This window comes from Rattus norvegicus, chromosome 17 (assembly GCF_021556685.1).
Source record: "Rattus norvegicus strain SHRSP/BbbUtx chromosome 17, alternate assembly SHRSP_T2T, whole genome shotgun sequence".
Classification (NCBI taxonomy): Eukaryota; Metazoa; Chordata; class Mammalia; order Rodentia; family Muridae; genus Rattus; species Rattus norvegicus.
The window spans coordinates 22567084-22585986 of NC_141550.1; the positions used below are offsets into that span (position 1 = coordinate 22567084).

Sequence of the window (18903 nt, forward strand, 5' to 3'; positions counted from 1 at the left end):
ACAAAGCTCCTCCTATCAACTAACCCTGAGCAGTGCGTGCTGCTCAGTCACTCCCTCGGTCCCGTCTTCTTCGCTCGCACAGACCACTCACCCTGCCAGCCTTATTTCTTGCTCACATACAGAAAGAGGGTTTATGGAAATTGTTTATAAAAACCTCTGGCAACTAGAATATAATGTGCCAGAAGGAAGGCGGCCCTGCTGGAAACCACCAACATAGGGTAGCCTCCATGGGGTTTGTTGAGAGAGAGAAAAGATACAAGGTGGAAACTGACCTAAGAAAATCCACTTTCTCTATACCTGTGTGGAATCTGAGTTTTCACTTCTGTTTGTCTGTTTTCTGTGCCTGTCCACTGTGGGGGCCACACTGTGGAAGTGTGGAAGTGCGCACTGATCACTTGCAGCGGTCAGGGGACATCTGTGAAATATGTCCCCTCCTTTTACTTCCAGTCATTAGGCTTCTGTCACAGGTCAGCAACCACTTGGACCTGCTGAGCCATCTCACCTCTCACTGGCCTAAACATTACTATTTTGCCACCATTTTGTTGAACTCAAGTGAATATGGAAGAGAAAAACCATAGCAATGATGAAAAACGCAAGCCACAGAACATTGACTATTGCTAATATGACAAACCGTATCAATACAGACTTTCAGAATGAGGAAGAATTCAGGTGGATGATTAGATAAAATCTAACTATAGAGGTATCTGCCATTTTATCTTCCGACAAAAACTTAAAAAGTAATTTTTAGTAAAACAGAATTAAATAAATATCCCAATTAATTTAAAAAACATTTTTGGTTAAATTAGTGGGGCTGGGAATATAGCTCAGCGATACATTTACCTAACAGATCTGAGACCCAGATTACATTCCCCAGTATCAAAACAATAAAAAAAATTCAATGAAGGGGGCAAAACTAAGTATAGAAAAACCCTCAAACCCAAAAATGCACAATGAGATCTTTATGGAGAAAGTGGAAGACATGAACAGCAATAAACCCCTCAAACCGTCCCCATGTTTATGGGCCAATCTATAAATATGTCTCATCTCCCTTCCTAACTCCAAAAGCAGAAACGTCAATAACAGCCTTGCACACTACAACACTGACATTTGCACTTCCGTGTTTACAGCACTCTTCAGAACAGCTAAGGAAGGATGGGAGTTTTGAGCAACTGGTAAATGGCTACAGAAAACTTGATCAGGAAAATATAGTATACACACAGTGGAATACCATTCAACAATAAAGAGAATAAAGTCTGGTGTTTGTAATAACCTCAACAGAACAGGGGGAACATTGTGCTAAGCCTGGCATAGAAAGTACTCAAGTCAGACGTGAAACCGAAGAGTCCACCGCATGCCCAGGGAGCAGTGAACACGTTACAGAGGCGGAGGGCAAAGGGAAGCATGGGAGGCCGGCCAGTGTGTGAACTACAGTGGGCAGGAGCCGGGAGGCGTGCTGTGCTCCGGCCTACACGGTAGCACTGCGCCTCTGTTCAGTTTACTACACATTACATCTGTCATTCAGAACACTGGGCACCCCAACAGTGTGCCACCTAGGAAACTAATTCAATGATTTTTTTAAAATCTTAAAAAATAATGAAAAGAAAAAATATCAGCAAGGGCTATTCATTTCAAAAATAAATTGGAAGACCATATTAAAACAATTCAACATATTTGAAACATTTTTACACTTATTTGGGTGTGGTGTGGGCGCCTGTGGAGGGAGAGCTGAGGCCAGCTGTGGATCAGTTCCCTCCTTCCCTCCTTCCACCACATGGATTGTGAGACTCAGGTCAGCAGGCTTGGCAAAAAGTTCCTTCACCTGCTGAGTCAAATCACCAGAGTTACTTAATTGTATTAAAACAAAAAACAAAAACAAAGCAAAACAAACAAACACCCCAAAAAACAAAATACAATCTTGGATAGTATTTTTAATCTGAAACTTGGAAATCTCTTAGGAGAAAATGGGGGGCCAGGGAGTAAAACTGTGGCAGGGAGTATCTGTCTCACTGGAAACAAACATGAAGTCCCAGCACTTGTGTGTGTGTGCGGGGGGTGCTGGGGGAGGCTGAGGAAGGGGCGCTCAGTCAAGAATTTATGTGGATCTAAGGCATTCTGGCATATAGAAGGTGCTGGCAGAATTCACCTGAAGAAAGCACGCCTTTAGATTTCCGGGACACCCGTGCGGCCAGCATTTCCTGACTCTGAGCTCTGGCCTAACCATAACCCCATTCAGTGAGTTAAAGCCCATCGTAACCTGCTGCTGTGGCTGAGCCTCAACCTTCATCGGCAGCCAACTGGACAGACTACCCGTTCCCATGCTCACATCTCAGGGCTCTGGGTACAGGGCAACTCAGGAACGAACGGGTCTTTGGCTCAAGTGAAATGAATGTGTTCAGTTTCCTGGTGTTTTTATGTTGTTATTTTTGTTTTGGTTTTCTGTTTGGTTAGGTTTTGTAAAGCTTAGTCATCAAAGAAGTAAAACATGAGACAGAGTTCTACATTCATTCAAACTGGGAACCCAGAAGTGCCGGAAAGGAGCATCTCCTGGCCTGGGTGTCAGCGCCTGCAGTTACCATGATGTCCTAAAGCTTCGTAAAGGGAGGGTTAGGTCTACATTGGTGACCAATACCACACAACACTATTTTAAAAGAAAGAATTAGAGTTGAGTCAAGAAGCAGCACGTAAGCTAAACAGGCGGGGGTGCATGACACACGCCTGGAATCCCATAGGACACCAGCAGGAGGATCACAACTTCCAGGTCCAACTGGCCACATGGAAACCAATGTCCAGAACAGATAAAAGCGCTAACACAAACCACTTACACAAAGACACAGGCTACCCGTCTCAACGATCTGCTTCTCGTTAGTCCCGTTCCAGTACCATGCTGGTAAGAGCAGTTTTTCAATGCTATCTGACAAATACTGTGCAGAACAGTGCAAGTTAAGGACAAGCAAGCACAATTTATAGCTAACTTAAATGTTATGCGTAGAAATAACTCCCTTCTCATGTGGTCACGTGACTATCTCTGTTGTTCAGTGGTAGGCACATATTAAATACAGTTAATCTCTCTGGAATCGCTTCACTGTCAGGTGGGAAACAAGGATCCAATTATGCCTTCCTCCAATTGATTAAAAAAGAACCAGAGGACAGCACCTGGGGAGGGGACATCATGGGGATGGCATGACTGCCTCACGTGCACAGCTACCTCCGAACTGTTTCGATTTAAATGAAATCGAAGCTGACTAGTGTTCATTATAAGCAGATGAAAGGAATAAAATAGGGGATTAGCAGTTTAAGTCACTACCTTCTCCTACCGGTTTACAACTGGCCAAGTCAGGGTCTACACTGAACATTACTTACCCTTCCTTTTTTGTAAAGTTGCTTTTTGGTTTTCAAGATTTATTTCTTTTCATGTGCATTGGTGTTTGCCTGCATGTTTGTCAGTGTGCGGTGTCAGGTCCCTTGGAACTGGAGTTACAGACAGCGGCAAGCGGTGGGTGCCGAGACTAGGCCTTCCTAGAGCAGCCAGTGCTTCCTACCTCTGAACACCCATCTCTCCAGCCCAACTTAAGTCACTTCTTTATCCTCCTGATTTATGACTACCAAAGTCTACATTGGACATATTTGACCTTCCCTAATAAATTAAAAAATGTAATTTGATCCATGAACAAGGTTTTGGTTGGTTTTGTTCTGAAAGAGCTGCATTACACTGGCCGCTGAGCTTCAGTGACTCATCCGAACCATAAGCAAAAGGGGGGGAGGGAGGGAGGGAGGGAGGGAAGGAGGGAGGGAGGGAGGGAGGGGAGCGGAGCCCAGGACCAGGTAAGAATCATGGGTTCTTTCACAGACATGAGGCTTCTAGGATCATTTACCAGGCAGAGTAAAACAAAAGACCACGGCAAAATAAAGTCAATAAAACAAAAATAGCCTTGCTCATGTCAGAAGTTTGCAGACAACGTGAAATGATGGCTCACCACCACTCAAAGCCAAGTGACTCCATTTTCTATGACCTCCTTTCATGGAGCAAGTGGGTTTTCTTCATGTAAAATAGGTAAGTCAGCAAGAAAAACCATGAGACCTCAGCACTGCTCTTAGGCAAAAACGTCTCCTCGTGCCCAAGGAGAGGAGCTGCTGTTCTGACTTCCATGCTGAAGGAAGCTGTTTTCTTCCACTTGCCAGAACTTCTGTGTGGAGAACTAAAGGCAGCAGCAGCAGAGAGCAAAGCGCCCTCCCTTGTTAGTCACTCTGAGTCTGCGGACTGGAGTCGCTATTGCCCAGCCTCTTCCTACCGTCTCTGTGGCCTCTCCTCCCTCCTCCTGGCATTTGGTTCACGTTTGTAAGAACTTTTGGGCCTGGAAAAAAGCAGGTAACATGCATGGCATTTGTTCTACATGGAGCTGCTCTCTCCACTCTTGGCTGTGAGCAGAGCTGGCTGTGACAATGTCTGAATGTCCTAACCCCACTGGATTTCACAGTGTGGCCATGTGGCAAGGTTGGCCAGGCATCTTTCAAGGGAACAGCATGGCTATGCTAACGTGTACCCTTCTTGTCTGGCTTTTCTCCAAGAATCATCAAGGGCCAGACTCCTATCTGAGTTATCGGGGAGCAGCAATGGGGGAGGTTTAAGGGAAATACTAACTCTGCTGCAATGCCACATGTGAGGAGACCCAAAGTCCAACCAGGAAGGGAGGAGCAGAGATGAAGAAACTCTTCTCTGAAACCACCCAGTTAGTAAGCAATCTAGACTGAAATGACAGAAAGAGAAAGAGAGATAGATAGATGGATGGATGGATGGATGGACGGACGGACGGACGGACGGACAGCAGGCAGGCAGGCAGGCAAGAAGGAAAGATCATAAGTACACAGACAGACAGAGGCCTTCCATTGGCATTCCATTTTTCTCTTTTTATTCTGTCAATAGTCCACTCAAATTAGGAAATATGATAAGGAAATGGAAACATTAAGTCATGAAAATGAACGCTAAGAGAACCATGTGTCTCTCCCCAACGTTAGAAAGACACCGCCCTCTTGTTAAGAGACCATGCTGGGAGGGACACTCCCATGCATTGCTCATCCCTTACAGGTTCTAGTCCCTGGGAGACAAGATACTTTCTGCCATAAGATCAATGTTTGCATATTGATTTGATTGTTAACACAAACCATGGGGACTGTAGAATTCAGAGCAGCACAAACACAGTACAGTGGTCTCCTTTGTTACCACTCAGCAAACACATTTGCATAAATAGCCAAACACTGTCCAGTCCCATAAGTGTGTTTACACTTGTACATGTCCACAGACATGAGGCCACACCCTTCATTTGTTTTCACACACATTGAAAAAAATAGGAATTTATACGCTATATTTCAGGTTTGGTTTTCTTATTTAACAAAGTCATCCCCATCCTTTGAAATAACTAACATTGTTTTAAGAGCTGCATAAGCATCTTCGTCTGAGCACGCCTGTCTTACACCAGAACACACATGTGGATCACGGTATCCACACAGCCTGTGCTACTATATGACGGGTTCCTGCAGCACTCACAAAGGGGCTGCATCTGCTTTCATATTGCCAGCAGCGGGGCACGGGCACAGAGAAACGCACTGGAGGAGATGTTGAGGCTGCCTGATGTCCGGAACTTCAGCACCGGCTTCCGGCAGGAAAGGCCAGAATTCTGAGAAATGCTACCGGCAACTCAGAAAGAATGATGTCTACACAGGGCTGAGTTTTACTTACCTTTTTTGGAAACTTCTGCCCCATTAAGCTCTTTTTGTGCTTCTTCAATTTTGTCTGAGGAAAAGAAAAAAGAAAAGACACACATCAGTCATAACAAGGAATATGATAAAACGCACACATTACTTATTAGCAGTGACAGACAGGAAACACACTCAAACCATTTATTTGTGAAAAATTAAAGTAAAATTCCCTTCAAATTTGCAACTTTAATCAGTTTGTAGTTATAAGAACCCCTCTTAATTATTGTCCCCATAATGCAAATTACTACATTTTTATTTGTTCATTCGTTCATTTGTTCATTCATTCATTCATTCATTCACTTCAATAGATAAGGTCTTGAGTGGCCCAGGCTGGCCTCAAACAGAGGAAGAAAGTCTTCAACTTGTGATCCTTCTGCTTCCACCTCCAAAGGTGGGTTTTGGCATTCACTTCCATGCCTGATTTACTTGGTGGTAGAGATTAAACCCAGGGTTTTATGCTGTTGAGCAAGAAGTCCACCAGTTGAGAGTGACCCAGCCTCTTACTGCATTCTAGATACTCAATTTTATAACTAGGAAGTACTTTTGTGGGCTAAAAAGTATGTCTGAGGGGTTGGGGATTTAGCTCAGTGGTAGAGAGCTTGCCTAGCAAGCGCAAAGCCCTGGGTTCGGTCCCCAGCTCCGAAAAAAAAGAAAAGAAAAAAAAAAGTATGTCTAAAAATAGTAATTTCCTTATATATGATGGGTACCCAACTCAGGATTTGTTAAACAAATGCTTACTAGATAGGGATCAGCATGATTAAGGCAGATGGTGCTATGGACTAATACAGTCTGAGTGTCCTCCAAGGGGTGACATGTCATGTGGTAAGGTTGGTCTTTAGTTGAGCAGTGTCCCAAAGTCCTGAAGTGTTAAAAAGTAGGACTGCTTAGTGTGTGCATGTAGGGGGAGGGACGTCTTTAGGACGGAGGGAATTACTCTCAGAGGGGCTATGGCTGTTTTCTTGAGACCCAAGTCGGTTCTTGAAAGCAACACTGTACAGAACAAGTCTGGCTACTCCCCAGCCTCTCTGCCCTTCGTATGTGAATCCACCATGAGGAGCCCTCCAAGATGTGACCTACCAGGTGGTGCTCCAGCACAACGGGCTGATCTGGATGAGGCTCTTGCAGAGCCAGCGGCTACAGTATGTAGACTGTGAATCTTGAACTGAGTAAGCCTTTTCCCTTAGGGAGAATCAGCCTGATGTATTTCACTAGTGACAGAAAAGGACCTAGGACTACCACAAGAAACCAAGCTAAGGAGTAACTGAAGACAATGATGGATTGAAGTGTGCTATGACAGAAGACTCTGTTCTGTGACCATGCCAGAGACTATCTAAAGTAAGAGGATGCGGGGAGAGACAGCACAGAAAACCATCATGGCCTCCCGAACAAGCAAACACAAAGCTCCAAAAGGCAGGCGTAGCCCAGAGGCAAAGCATCTGGGCCAGGAAGGACTGGACCCAGAAGTAAAAAGACCCGAGGGAGGTAGGGCTGGAGAAATAGCTCAGTGGTAAAGCGGTCACCTTGCGTGCACAAGGCCCTGGGTTCAAGCTTCAGCACTGCGAACACAAACAGATGCGTGCTGTACAGGGAAGGGAGGGAAGTACGGCCCGGGCTCCGCTGATCACCAGTCTGTGGCTCTAGGTACAGCCGGGTTTAAAAACACATCCATGTTCAGCTCTTTATGCATTTTGTAAGGCTATACAGATGATGGTGATGCTGGTATAATTCATTCAAGTTCAATGTCAGACCAATGGCAATTAGAAAAGGCACAGACTTCCCAGGGTACTGCTCTGTACTCCATTAAGCACAGCGCCAACAACTACATAACATTTTAGATATCTCATCAAAGTATAATTTAGATAAATGCTCTACAATATTGTGCCAAGTGGACGATAGCCTCTGGCCTCTGCCACATGCCACTATCCCCAGACTGCCGCCATTACAGAACCTATTGCTCCTAGCCAGGGAGTCCATCCATGGCCTCTGGTATAGGACCATACTCTAAATGCATCAAAGAAGCATTCCCTACCGGGGCCTTTACAGCTGCTGCAGCTTCCCTCCCCATCGGCTGCCAGAAAGGCAGAGCTCAAACCACCTTCAGTTCACTCATCAAACTTACTTTAACTACTCAGTGCTCATACAGGCCCAGTGGGGGGCACAGAAGGCAGGGAGCAAGCTAGTGTGAGCTTTGAGGCCTTACACTGCATTGCTATCCTAAGGAATGGATGCACCCCCAAAACCCTGTCTATTTGCTTCCTGCTAGATATTATCAGAATGCAAGTGCTGTGAATCCTGCCCACCTCCTTCTCTAAGCAAAACATGGTACCTGGGGATAGAACATGTTTAATGCATGCAAGACCCTAGAAACACCACAGGCACAAGAAGAAAAACCAAGAAGAAAGGACTTCGAAATTTTCCACAAAGAAACGATAAATATTTGGGGAAATAGGTATTTTTAGTGATTTTGAACGTTATACAATGGCCACATACCTAGAAATATCATGTTGCTTCACAAAGATATATAATTTACATGGTTTTGGGTAACAGTTGAACCTTAAAATAAATAAGACTCAGAATGATGTAAAAACACAGACATAGCACTAAGCATCTGTTTTTCTCTCAAACAAACAAACCCGAAGTCAAGGGCAAATCTGGATGAACGAAGTGACCAAGTACAAAGGCCATGCTTTAAACAAATACTGCATACACTGTTGATATTCAAACTGCAAATAAACAAATCATATGCCTTAAATACACAGCCCTGAGAAACATAAACACTGTTTTATTCCCAGAGAACTGTTATTATGGTGCCAGCAGTTCATCTAACCCTTAGTAGAGAATGATGATGCATATATTATATGTATTCACAGTTGTGACGGCTGCAGTTTCTAGAGTTTATGCGCATGTAATTTGACATTATTTAAGAAAAGCAGCTTTTGATTAATGGCTTCTACCGTCGCTCAAAGCAACAAAGATTTAAGATTTAACAAATGCTTTAGAAATGGGTATTTAATACCAAGGCGGGCCATGCCTATCTGGCTGTGTAGAATGCCGAGGCTGGCCTCATCTATGTGGGTACTTAGAACACTGGCCACCCCTGTGTGCACGCCACACAGTTCTTTACAAAAATGACCCTGACCACAAAATACCAGTCTTCATTTTTCAATCCAGCTGCCTTATGTCTTGACAACAATGCCACGCAGACGTGGGCCCTGCCTCAGAACAAGGGTCCTCAGTACAGGGAGTGTACACCTGCAGCCCCAGTTCAATGGGCGAGCGACATCTTCAATTAGAGCTGGGAGAGCTTTGCTTCTGTCAGTTTTCACAGAATGTTCTCTTTATATCTACACACTGGTGACGGTTACTCTTGGTAGTCAACTCCATGGGATTTAGAGCCACAGAGGAGACAACCTCTGGGCATGTCGTGATAGCATTTCCAAAGAGGCTTTCTAGAGTGGGAATATTCACCGTGAATGTGGGCAGTATCGCCGCATGAGGTGGGGTCATAGACTAAATGAAAAAGGAGAAAGTGTCCCCTCTCTCAGCTTTCTGACTACAGACAGAGTGTTACCAACACTCTGCCACATCCAGCCACAATGGCCCACGGTACTCCTCAACCAAGAGACAAAACAAATGTTTCTTTCCTTAAGCTGCTATTGTCAGGTTCTGTCATTAACACAGAGGAAAAATACCCAGTGCATGTCCCAGCAGTAACATCTTACTGTAACTCTCACTTGGGAAAAGAGGGGAGTAGGGCTCGGAAAGATGGGGTATTTGGTTCTAAGACAGCCCCTGCATTCCTTCACCACCACTGGAATCTGGGACCATCAACTGCACAGAGTGACTCATTCAGGGTTTGCTGTGTCAAGGTTTAATTTTACTCATGTCAGTTTCTAATGCTACGCTTCTTGCGTCTCAGGTTGGCCTCACAGTCTCTATTCTAAATCCCCGTGTCCTCTCTCACAAATTATTAAAATGAAAAGAAGTAGAACCTAATAAATTGTTAAAAAAAAAAAAAAGAAAGAAAGAAAGAAAAAAAGAAAAAGAAAGAAAAGGTCACCAGTTTACTGCCATTTGACTGAAAGAAGAGAAACAGCAACGTGGTTGGTTTTACTCCTGGGTGCAATGTAACATCCTCTTTCTCTCATAGGTCAGAACACCCGTTACTTTCTGTCAACTGCCACAGCCACTTCGGTGACAGCAGACAGAGCACAGTACAGTACCAAATGACAAGGTGCACTTAAGCATGTGCATGTACTCTTCAACATAAGGAACATCCCAGTCTTTGCTAACCCCCTAACCCAGGGCTTCTGCCATCACTAGCAACGTCTCTTCACTTACAAGCTCTGTATCTCCGTGACCTCTGGACAACCTATATCTGTGGGGAAGAGAACCACCGTGGCAAACCTAGAAATGGAATTCCGGACTACTGATGTTTCAAATCACACAACAGTGAAATAAATGGAAAAAAAAATTCAACTCTGAGTTAATGAATCTAACAAATGGGAGAAAGATAGAACATGATCCAGTTATCAAAGCGACACAAGAAGAAGAAGGGCTGACCAGAATAGTATCGCGGTGACATGAAGCCAGCGGAGCAGCACAGAGAGAACTAAGTGGCTTTCAGTGAAGCTCGAGGCCTAGAAGCTTACCACATGCTTTCAAAAGTGAACAACAACAACCAATACTTTCCAAAGAATTCCAAAAGACAAGACTCACGGGTCTTCCGACTTACTTTCCAAAGGTAATATAAAGCCAACTTTGAACAAGTTTTAAATGAATATGTATCTATGCCAGGAAGACCGTTCGCAGCACAGATGCTCGCACTCAAGTACTGCATCATAAGCTCATCGCTCGTCAGAAGCACAGTGCGGGCCGAGCATCCCTCAACCTAGTGGAGTAAGACCAGACGGGCTTTGGACTTTGGAATTCTTTTCATATATGTGATATATCTTAAAAATGACACTCATGTGTAAACACAAGATTTATTATGTTTCCTACACACCTCTAACACAGCCTGAAAGTCCTTTATACAGCATTTCACATGAGACTTACCATGTACAGTCAACTACAGAATTTTCTCCACGATGATCATCATGTCAGTAATGTTTCAGATTTTTAATACTTCTGACTTGGGATTTGGGGACTAGACATGCTTAGATGGCATATAATTTTATAAGAGCAACAGGATAAGAAGAGAAAGTGACTTCATAATATCCACAGTGTTAAGTCACATCTGACTGTACTCTGAACAAACGCCTCCATACTGAAGAGAAAGGGGACCTGATGGAGAAGTAACCAAGCATTATTAACAAACGTACCCAAAGAGATGAGTCCAAGTTCATGGTGTCCATTCTACCCAAAGCTCTAAAGGGAGTTGGTCCTGGAGAGTTCCTTCTCCCCTCTACCCTCCACTGGACTCTCTTCTTACCCCAAGGTGCCTTCCCTGCCTTTCTGTTTCCCTCACTAAATTCCATCTACTCAGCAGTCACCTGAGCCCCACTCACAACCGTGTATCACATGAAGTACTGCTACAATGCGAATGACAGCACATGTGCTACCAATGGCGTGGGGAAGGGTCACACATATGACAGGAGAGTAGTTAAAGAAACCTTCCACAACACACACCATCATTTAGCTTCTAAAAGTGGTCCTTAAAAATACTTACTCAGGGAAGATGCTGTACCACAAAGGTGAATTGGGCAGGCCGGCCAACCATACACAGACACCAAGACACACAGTACATTAACATATTTTTCCTGGCCTGGGTCATATAGTAGTTTTATTTCTGGTTTTTGGAAAACCTCCACACTAATTTCTAGAGCTGGCTACAGCAGTTTCCACTCTAATCCTACCCAGTGTGTAAGGGCTCCCGTTCCCCACATCCACCCCAGCAGCTGGTGGTGGTGGTTCTGTTTTCCATTTGTATATTTTAATTAATTAATTAATTACTTTACATTCTGACTGCAGTTTCCCCTCTCTTCCCCTTACATCTACTCCTCCTCCTCCATTTCTGATCGGAAAAGGGAGGCCTCCCAGTCCATTAGTATTTTTTATTCCACCCTATTTTCCTCAACTACTAAATTATCTATAATGATAGGAATGTAAAAATAAAAACTTAAGTTCAATAGAAATTAATCCTAGCCATATGTACCAGTATAGGGATGAGAAGTGCTGCGGGCCAGTAACTGAAAGACAGAAATACACAAGTCCTGCCACGTCGGGAGGACGCACACTCAGGCTGGGAAGCATCAAGGACTTGGACATACAAAAAGGCTAAGTGAAGAGTCTGGTGGGGAGCAGCTTGGCCACATGAATGAAGAAAGCAGATGGAGAGAAACCAAAGTCAGAGTGCTCTTACAGAGATGGCGGTGAACACAGCATGCAGAGATGGATAACAAGACTCACTCACACCACAAGGTCTTGGAAACCACACTCTCCTTTAACAATGACACCTTTAGGAAAAAACTAACCAAGACTAGGGAAGGAGAGACACTAGGGCGGGTGTCAGCCCTATACTAAATTCATTTTCTAGCTGAAAACACAATGTCTGAAAAATACAAAAACCACTGCAGTAAAGAGGCTGCAGGGATCTTAGTGTCTAGTGATGGGCTCTGAGCTCCAGGAACATGGACAATGGCTCTGAATGACATAGAGTAGAGGAGATAGGCTGACTGGGCAGCAAGAAGTTCCTTTCCTATGAGAAAGAGTCATAGAACAGACAAGGGTATTCTCTGTGAGGCACACTGCACTGAAATGTCCACTGACAGACACTGAGTCCGTCTCCGTGTCTATGGGCTACACAGCTTTCACCAAGTCTGTCTCGGTCTCAGCTCTAAGGAAATCTTGAATTCCCAGAGAAAAGCAGACAAGGCTCCACTGGGCTGTGCTTTCAAATTCAGGACCAGCTAAATGCAGAGCCTGGCCACCTTGCTGTTAACTCCAGTCAGGGTCAGGTAAGAATTGCAGACACACAGACATTCTGCTGAACTCTCTAGTAGGCCTGTGCCACTGTTTCTGCTGTCCCTTGATAGATGGCTCCTTCCTCCTCTGGAGACTTCATTTGGGGCCTGGATCAGCAGGAACTGTGGAGTCCACTGTGCTTTTTACTCTTCTACTGACAGTGGGTGTGAGGAGATGTATTTGTTTATGAGGCAAGGTCTCACTATGTAGACCAGGCTGTCCAGGAGCTCACTGTACTCCTGACTCAGTTCCTAAGAACTGAGAAAGAGGCATGCGCCATCACACTGGCAAAGAATTCTTTTTATGACTTTTCCCCTAGAGGACACAGAAGACAAGAGGGATCTTCAGGTTAAGCATATATTTCTTAACAAGCAAAAGTCAGGCCAGTTTCCCAAATCTCCAGCTGTCCCAGGACTCACCCAAGCCCAGAGATGGGACTGTTAACCCACTCCTTCCTAAGACTTGCCAAAGCAACTGGGCCCGGGACTGGCCCTCCCTGACACTGCTCCAGATCCTGGTCTAATGACTTTACAGAGCCCTACGGTCCCTACCGCACATTCCAGTCACCTAGTATTACTGTTCTAGACAATATCCTGATGCCAAGGCTGCATTCTGTACCAACTGAATCAGCATGTTTAAAATGTTTCTCAGGTGAGCCCAACAAGCAACCAGCCTTGACAAGTGATATTCTCTAAACTATAAGGATTATCAGGGTAGGATTCAAACATGTAGGGAAAAGCCTCACCAGCCGACTCTTCAAAGCCTCGTGTTCTCAGGGGCACAGATGGCTACCTCAGCCATCCACCTTATCAGTGCTGACGCTGATGCCAAGGGACGCTTAGGAAGGTGGAGGAGGGAACACTCCACATGCACCTAAAAGCTAAGGAGCTCCAACTACAGGTTCACAACAACGTCCTACCAAAAACTACACCTGCACAACAACGTCCTACCAAAACCGGACTTGGCAACTCTCACTAGTATCAGCCCTGTAGTATGGTCACTGTCCGGCTAAAACACAGTGCTTGGAAGATGCACAAACTATTTAAGCTGTCACCTACTGCATAAAGTTTCCACCATCTTCTCAATAGTTACAAATGATTGCCCATGATGCACTGGGCACAGAGTATAACACCCATTTCTCTTTCACCACTGAGGATTTCTGATGCAGCAAATGACGGGAGTAATAGTCATGGTAACTAACTATGGTGGAAGGGTAAGGGAGCCAGACCCCTTTTAATTCATTAATTAATTTATTAATTCACTTTACAACCCAATCACAGTCCTGCCTCCTCCTCTCCTCCCAGTTCCACCCTTACAAGTCCCTTCCCCTATTACCCCTACCCTTGGGTACCACCCCACCTTGGGACACCGAATTGCAGCAGGAATAAGTCTCCATGCAGATCCCCTAACAATCGGAGCGGGGACTGTCTCTGACTCTGCTGACTGCCATTAGGTCCCTTTCCCCTAGCCAGACTGTCTTTACTCTAACCACTAATGCCAAGGTCCACAGATTGCTAACCTTGTCAGCAATGGATTCCAACAAATATATGGCACACTCACATGTGTCTTCATGTACACATGTACGTACACACACACACACACACACACACACACACACACACACACACACACACACCCCTAAGGAAGCAAAGACACATGAAGTATGGACCCCAAACATTAACCAAAGCTGCTCTGATTTTCTGGACCATTGGTTGTATGCCTCATCCCTTGTCAGCAAAAGGCAAGGTCTATTCGCTTAGGCAAAAATATAAAAAAGTGTTATGTACCTGGTTGGGTGGCCAACATTTTGCCTATGGTCAAAGTGCCTCCCTGCACTAGATTTTCCTCTGAGATGAAAATATTCCATCCTGTAGGAAGTTCCTTAACCAGGAAAGTAAGCAAGTCAAAACTGCTTTAGGAAGTCCCTGACTAGATTCACTAGAGCCCTCCCTGGCAGAGTAAGCAGTAAGAGCCAACTCCCCTCAGACAGGAGAAAGATGAGCTCCAAAGACTGACACCAGACCAGTAACCTGCTGTCAGGAAGAGGTTACGATCAAGTGAAGTGCCTGGGAACGACGGTCTCCAAGCCGCTGAGCCACCTGTAGGCTGTGCAGTGTGCTCCAGGTTCCAGCGTTTACGAGATGTCACCCATGCTGGGCTGGTTCTGACTCATTCTGCTCCTCTGAGTAACCCCTCACCTATGTTCCTCTAAGTAATCCTAATAAAACTCATTGGCTCACCAAGCGGGGCTTTGGTCTGTTATGAGATCCCTGTCTGGGATAAGCAGATACGTGTGTTGCATTCTCTCCAGGAAGCTTTGTGACACAACACTCCTGCTCTCCCTGAGCCAGCCTTCAGCCATGCCCAGGGTCTTCACCACACACTCACCCTCAGGAGCAGACACACTCGGCACGCTGATTAACTGTCCTACAAGCTAGGTAAGTCATATTCGGGTAGCTTGGGGTTCTGACTTTCTGTTAGAACAGGATGGTCTAAAACAAGGCTGCTGTGCTGGTGCTGGGGTGGCGTGGGGAGCAGAGGCTCTTACAGAAAGACAATGGGAATGGAGATGATGAGTCTGATGACGCAGAAGAAGAACACAGAAACACGGGGGATATTCTACACCTTCCTAATCTTTCTATCACAGTTTGCCAGCCGTCTTCAGCAGTCTTCCTGCAGGATCTTTCACACACCTCCTATGGGGAAAAGAGACTCAGTGCTGAGCTTTCGGTAAGCAATTCCCACCACCATTGTGTAAACGTGTCCAGTGTGCCACTTCCTCATCCCAGCAAGCAGCATCCTCTTCTCTCAATCCTTCCCAGAACCATAAGGCCACTGTGGGGGAGGCAGCGGGCACAACAGGACACTGCTGTGTTCCAGGACCTCAGATCACCTCAGACAAGCAAGCCTACATCTCTAACATGTGGGAAAGGAGAGGGTAAAGAATTCTCGAGAACAAAAGTGGCAGTGGTCATCACCTAGGGTTTAAACAGCAGTACCCATGTGTATGGAGAACTGTGTAGGAAAGAAGGTAACCATGTTCCTTCAAGAACCAGCAGAGTGAAATGTGGGTCTCCACCGATACTCTGACATTTTCTTTTTCAGTAACAAGCATTCTTAGCTCACAGCCACTGGGTTCATTCCCCGTGCTCAGCTCGTCCTCCCACTTTGGAGCAGTGATATGAGTGCACTTTCTTCAGGAAGCCCTGCCCCATCCCATGATAGAAGAGAAGATACGAACAGCTACCACAGAGCATCTGCTCTTAGCCACCTGATATCCCGAGCTGACATGCTTTCTCTTCCAGTCATGCACGGGGTTGGTAGCAGCACATGAGCAGAGTGGGCTCTATGTTACCAGTTACAGCAAACCACGGTATTCACTTGAGTTAGCCTGGATCCCTGCTCTGAGAGAAAGCACTATAACTAAGGGGAAATGTGATCTGAGAGGCAGATCACCGATTTGAAACTCGTTTTCTCTCACGCTATGTTTCCAGCAGGGCCCATGAACGTGTGAGTCTGCTTAACAGTGCTTCAGACAGCGCACCTGGGAAGAGAAGCATCTGCTGGCAAGAGCCACTGGGGCTCCTCCTAGGCTCTGGCCTCTGCACCCATACCTGGGCTTCCTTCAGTAAGAATCATGTCAATGGAGAATTTACACTTCAGGTTTCCCATGAGCACATCTGAGACTGTCATACACCTTACTCCACAGGACAGCGAGTAGCTGACCACTCACAATGTGAACCACTTCCATTTCTTGAACCACGACCACTAATGACTGAGCCAATGCACATAAAACCTACAGCATGAGGACGGGCTGCTCTCTGTTTCAGTATTGCTGCCTCCTCTGAAATTCATGTTTGAAATGAATTCCAATGAAGAGTAGGGGAGGCGGGGCTAATGGTAATTCCCCGTGTCGTGCAAGCCACTGCAGAATGGCTTGCAGTGGGAGGTTTGCTCTTTGCCACTCTCCTGAAACACAGTCAGGGCCTCCTGTGCAGTAAGCAGGCCCTACCCAGGTGCCAGCAACTGGTCGTCACCTTCCCACACTCCAGACCTGTCAGGCCCACACTGTTTTCTTCATGATTGCCCACTCCATAGCATTTTACTACAGGAGCAAAAACAATGGTGTCCCTGTGTCTTTGATGAACATTACATGGTACTGAGTTATTTTACTCTTGTGAATTTTTATTCAAAGGACAAACTAGGGGGACATAGAATTTTAAACAACTAATGTAGTTTTTTTTTTTAAGTCAAATTCTATACCTTTTCAGCGAGAAAAAAATAATAACTTCACATAAACAAAAGTTGAGAAAAATACTCATTATGTTAAAAGCTAAAAGGAGCTAGTTGGGGTGAAGAGAGAGGGACGCAGAGGGGCAGGGGGACCTTTTCGAAGAGAACAATAACTAAAGTTCATATATACATTCTAGCCTGTGGCTGTTTACTACAGTCTGCTTATTAGCTTTTAAAATGTAAAAACACAAAAGGGGGAAAAAAAACTGTATGAGATACCATAAATTATATGAGGCTCACAAAGCCTAAAGAATCTGCCATCTGCTTCTTTCTAAGATGTTAACAAACTGATTCATGGAAGGAATGCAGTAGAGGGGAGGGTAATATAGTCATTTTTTTCCTGTGTGTGTGTGTGTGTGTGTGTGTGTGTGTGTGTGTGTGTGTGTGTGATTCATGCACACATGTGTAAGGGAGATGGCAGCCTGTGGAGAGGAGCCACAGGAGGAATGTTATTCCTCGGGGGACGACCACCCATTTCCCTCCTTTTGTGAGATGGGTCATTCAGTGGTCTGGAGCTGGAACATGTGTCTGCCTCCTGGCTGAGCTGGGACTACGATCACACTATCACCTCTGACTTGTATTTTGTTTGAACTCAGAGAACCAAATTCAGGTCCTTTGTTTCTCAACTGTCTCCCCAGCCTTATACTTTTTTTCAACTTAAGAGGTAACTCAGGGCTTCAAACAAAAACTAACAGCGCATTATAAATAAGCACAAGACAGGACCAGAGCTCTTCTGAGAACCCCAAGCCCAGGTGCTCCTATCAATAGCAAACTTTGCAATCCCAAATCTTAGTATCACTGAACTGCTTGATGCTGCTCCCCAGGAGTCTGAATTTGTTTACTGACCAATACTTCCTGATAGGAAATGACAGCCTTCTACCTTCTAATACACACTACAAAGAGCAAGTGAGTTATCTGCCATGAACTCTCCTGGAAACCTGAAAGCATCTTCTTTGACGTAAGCACTTTCTAGTTTCTTCTCACTCTTCCTGCCAGACAAGGCAAAGTGTAAGGACTCACACAGAGTTTGTCAGTGCAGAGGCTCCTGCAGGAGAGTGGGGAAGTGTGCAGCAGGAAAGGACACAGCATGTGAGAAGCACAAATTGTGAGCAGGAGCCCAGGGATGAGGAAAGGGTTCTGGGAACTAAGCAAAGAGGAGCTATGATGCACATGCATGATGCACACATGTGCACACACACACACATACACACACACACACACAAGAGCTCTGCAGCAGGTGGCTGCTCCCACTGCATTCAGCACCTTATATAATTTACATACAGAGATCTCCCTTAATTATGGTTTTGCTTTCCCTTATCTCGCTTCAATTACCCAATATTAGAAGAAGGAATATTCCAAAACTTATTCCTAAGTGACAAATAACTTTATTACAGTACATTGTTATGATTGTTCTACTTCAGTAATTAAAATTTTTAGAATCCCTAATTCATAATTTAAAACTGTCTATAGTAACTGTATGTACAGGAGCCAGCATCAAATACAAAAGGTTCAAAAGAAGTTACCTTTTAGGCATCTAATTAGGGTCTTGGGCTGTCATCCACTCTGGATAATGGGAAAGGAATGGCAGTCAAGTGTAAGCATTTAGAATCAATAGGTTAATAACTAACTGGAAAAGTGACCAAAAACCAAACCACCAAGAGCTGTTAGGATGGACAGTCAAGCTCACACATGGAAAGGGACCCAGACCGTAAGACTAGAGCATCCCAGAGGGAGCCGTCAGAGAGCACTGACACAGTCCCGGCCAGACATCTCAGTTCTGCCTGGGAATTGAGAGTTACATTTCTCACTTATTTTAATTGTTTCTAGTCTATACTCTGTCATATTTTGTTGCTACAAATGTTGAAAGTTTTATTTCAAATGTCTATTGTACTT

The 18903-nt window shown here is 44.9% G+C and overlaps 1 protein-coding gene across 5 annotated transcripts in view; it reads right to left on the reverse strand.

Annotated features, from left to right (window-relative positions):
- The window catches only part of Hivep1 (HIVEP zinc finger 1), a 128568-nt gene that overhangs the window by 49614 nt on the left and 60051 nt on the right, over positions 1 to 18903 (reverse strand). For all 5 annotated transcript variants that reach the window (XR_015640609.1, XR_015640608.1, NM_001105751.2 and 2 more), the window contains 1 exon segment: positions 5735 to 5788. Coding sequence is in view for 3 of the 5 variants with exons in the window: in NM_001105751.2 (NP_001099221.2) it covers positions 5735 to 5788 (54 nt within the window). In the remaining 2 variants the exon portion in view is untranslated.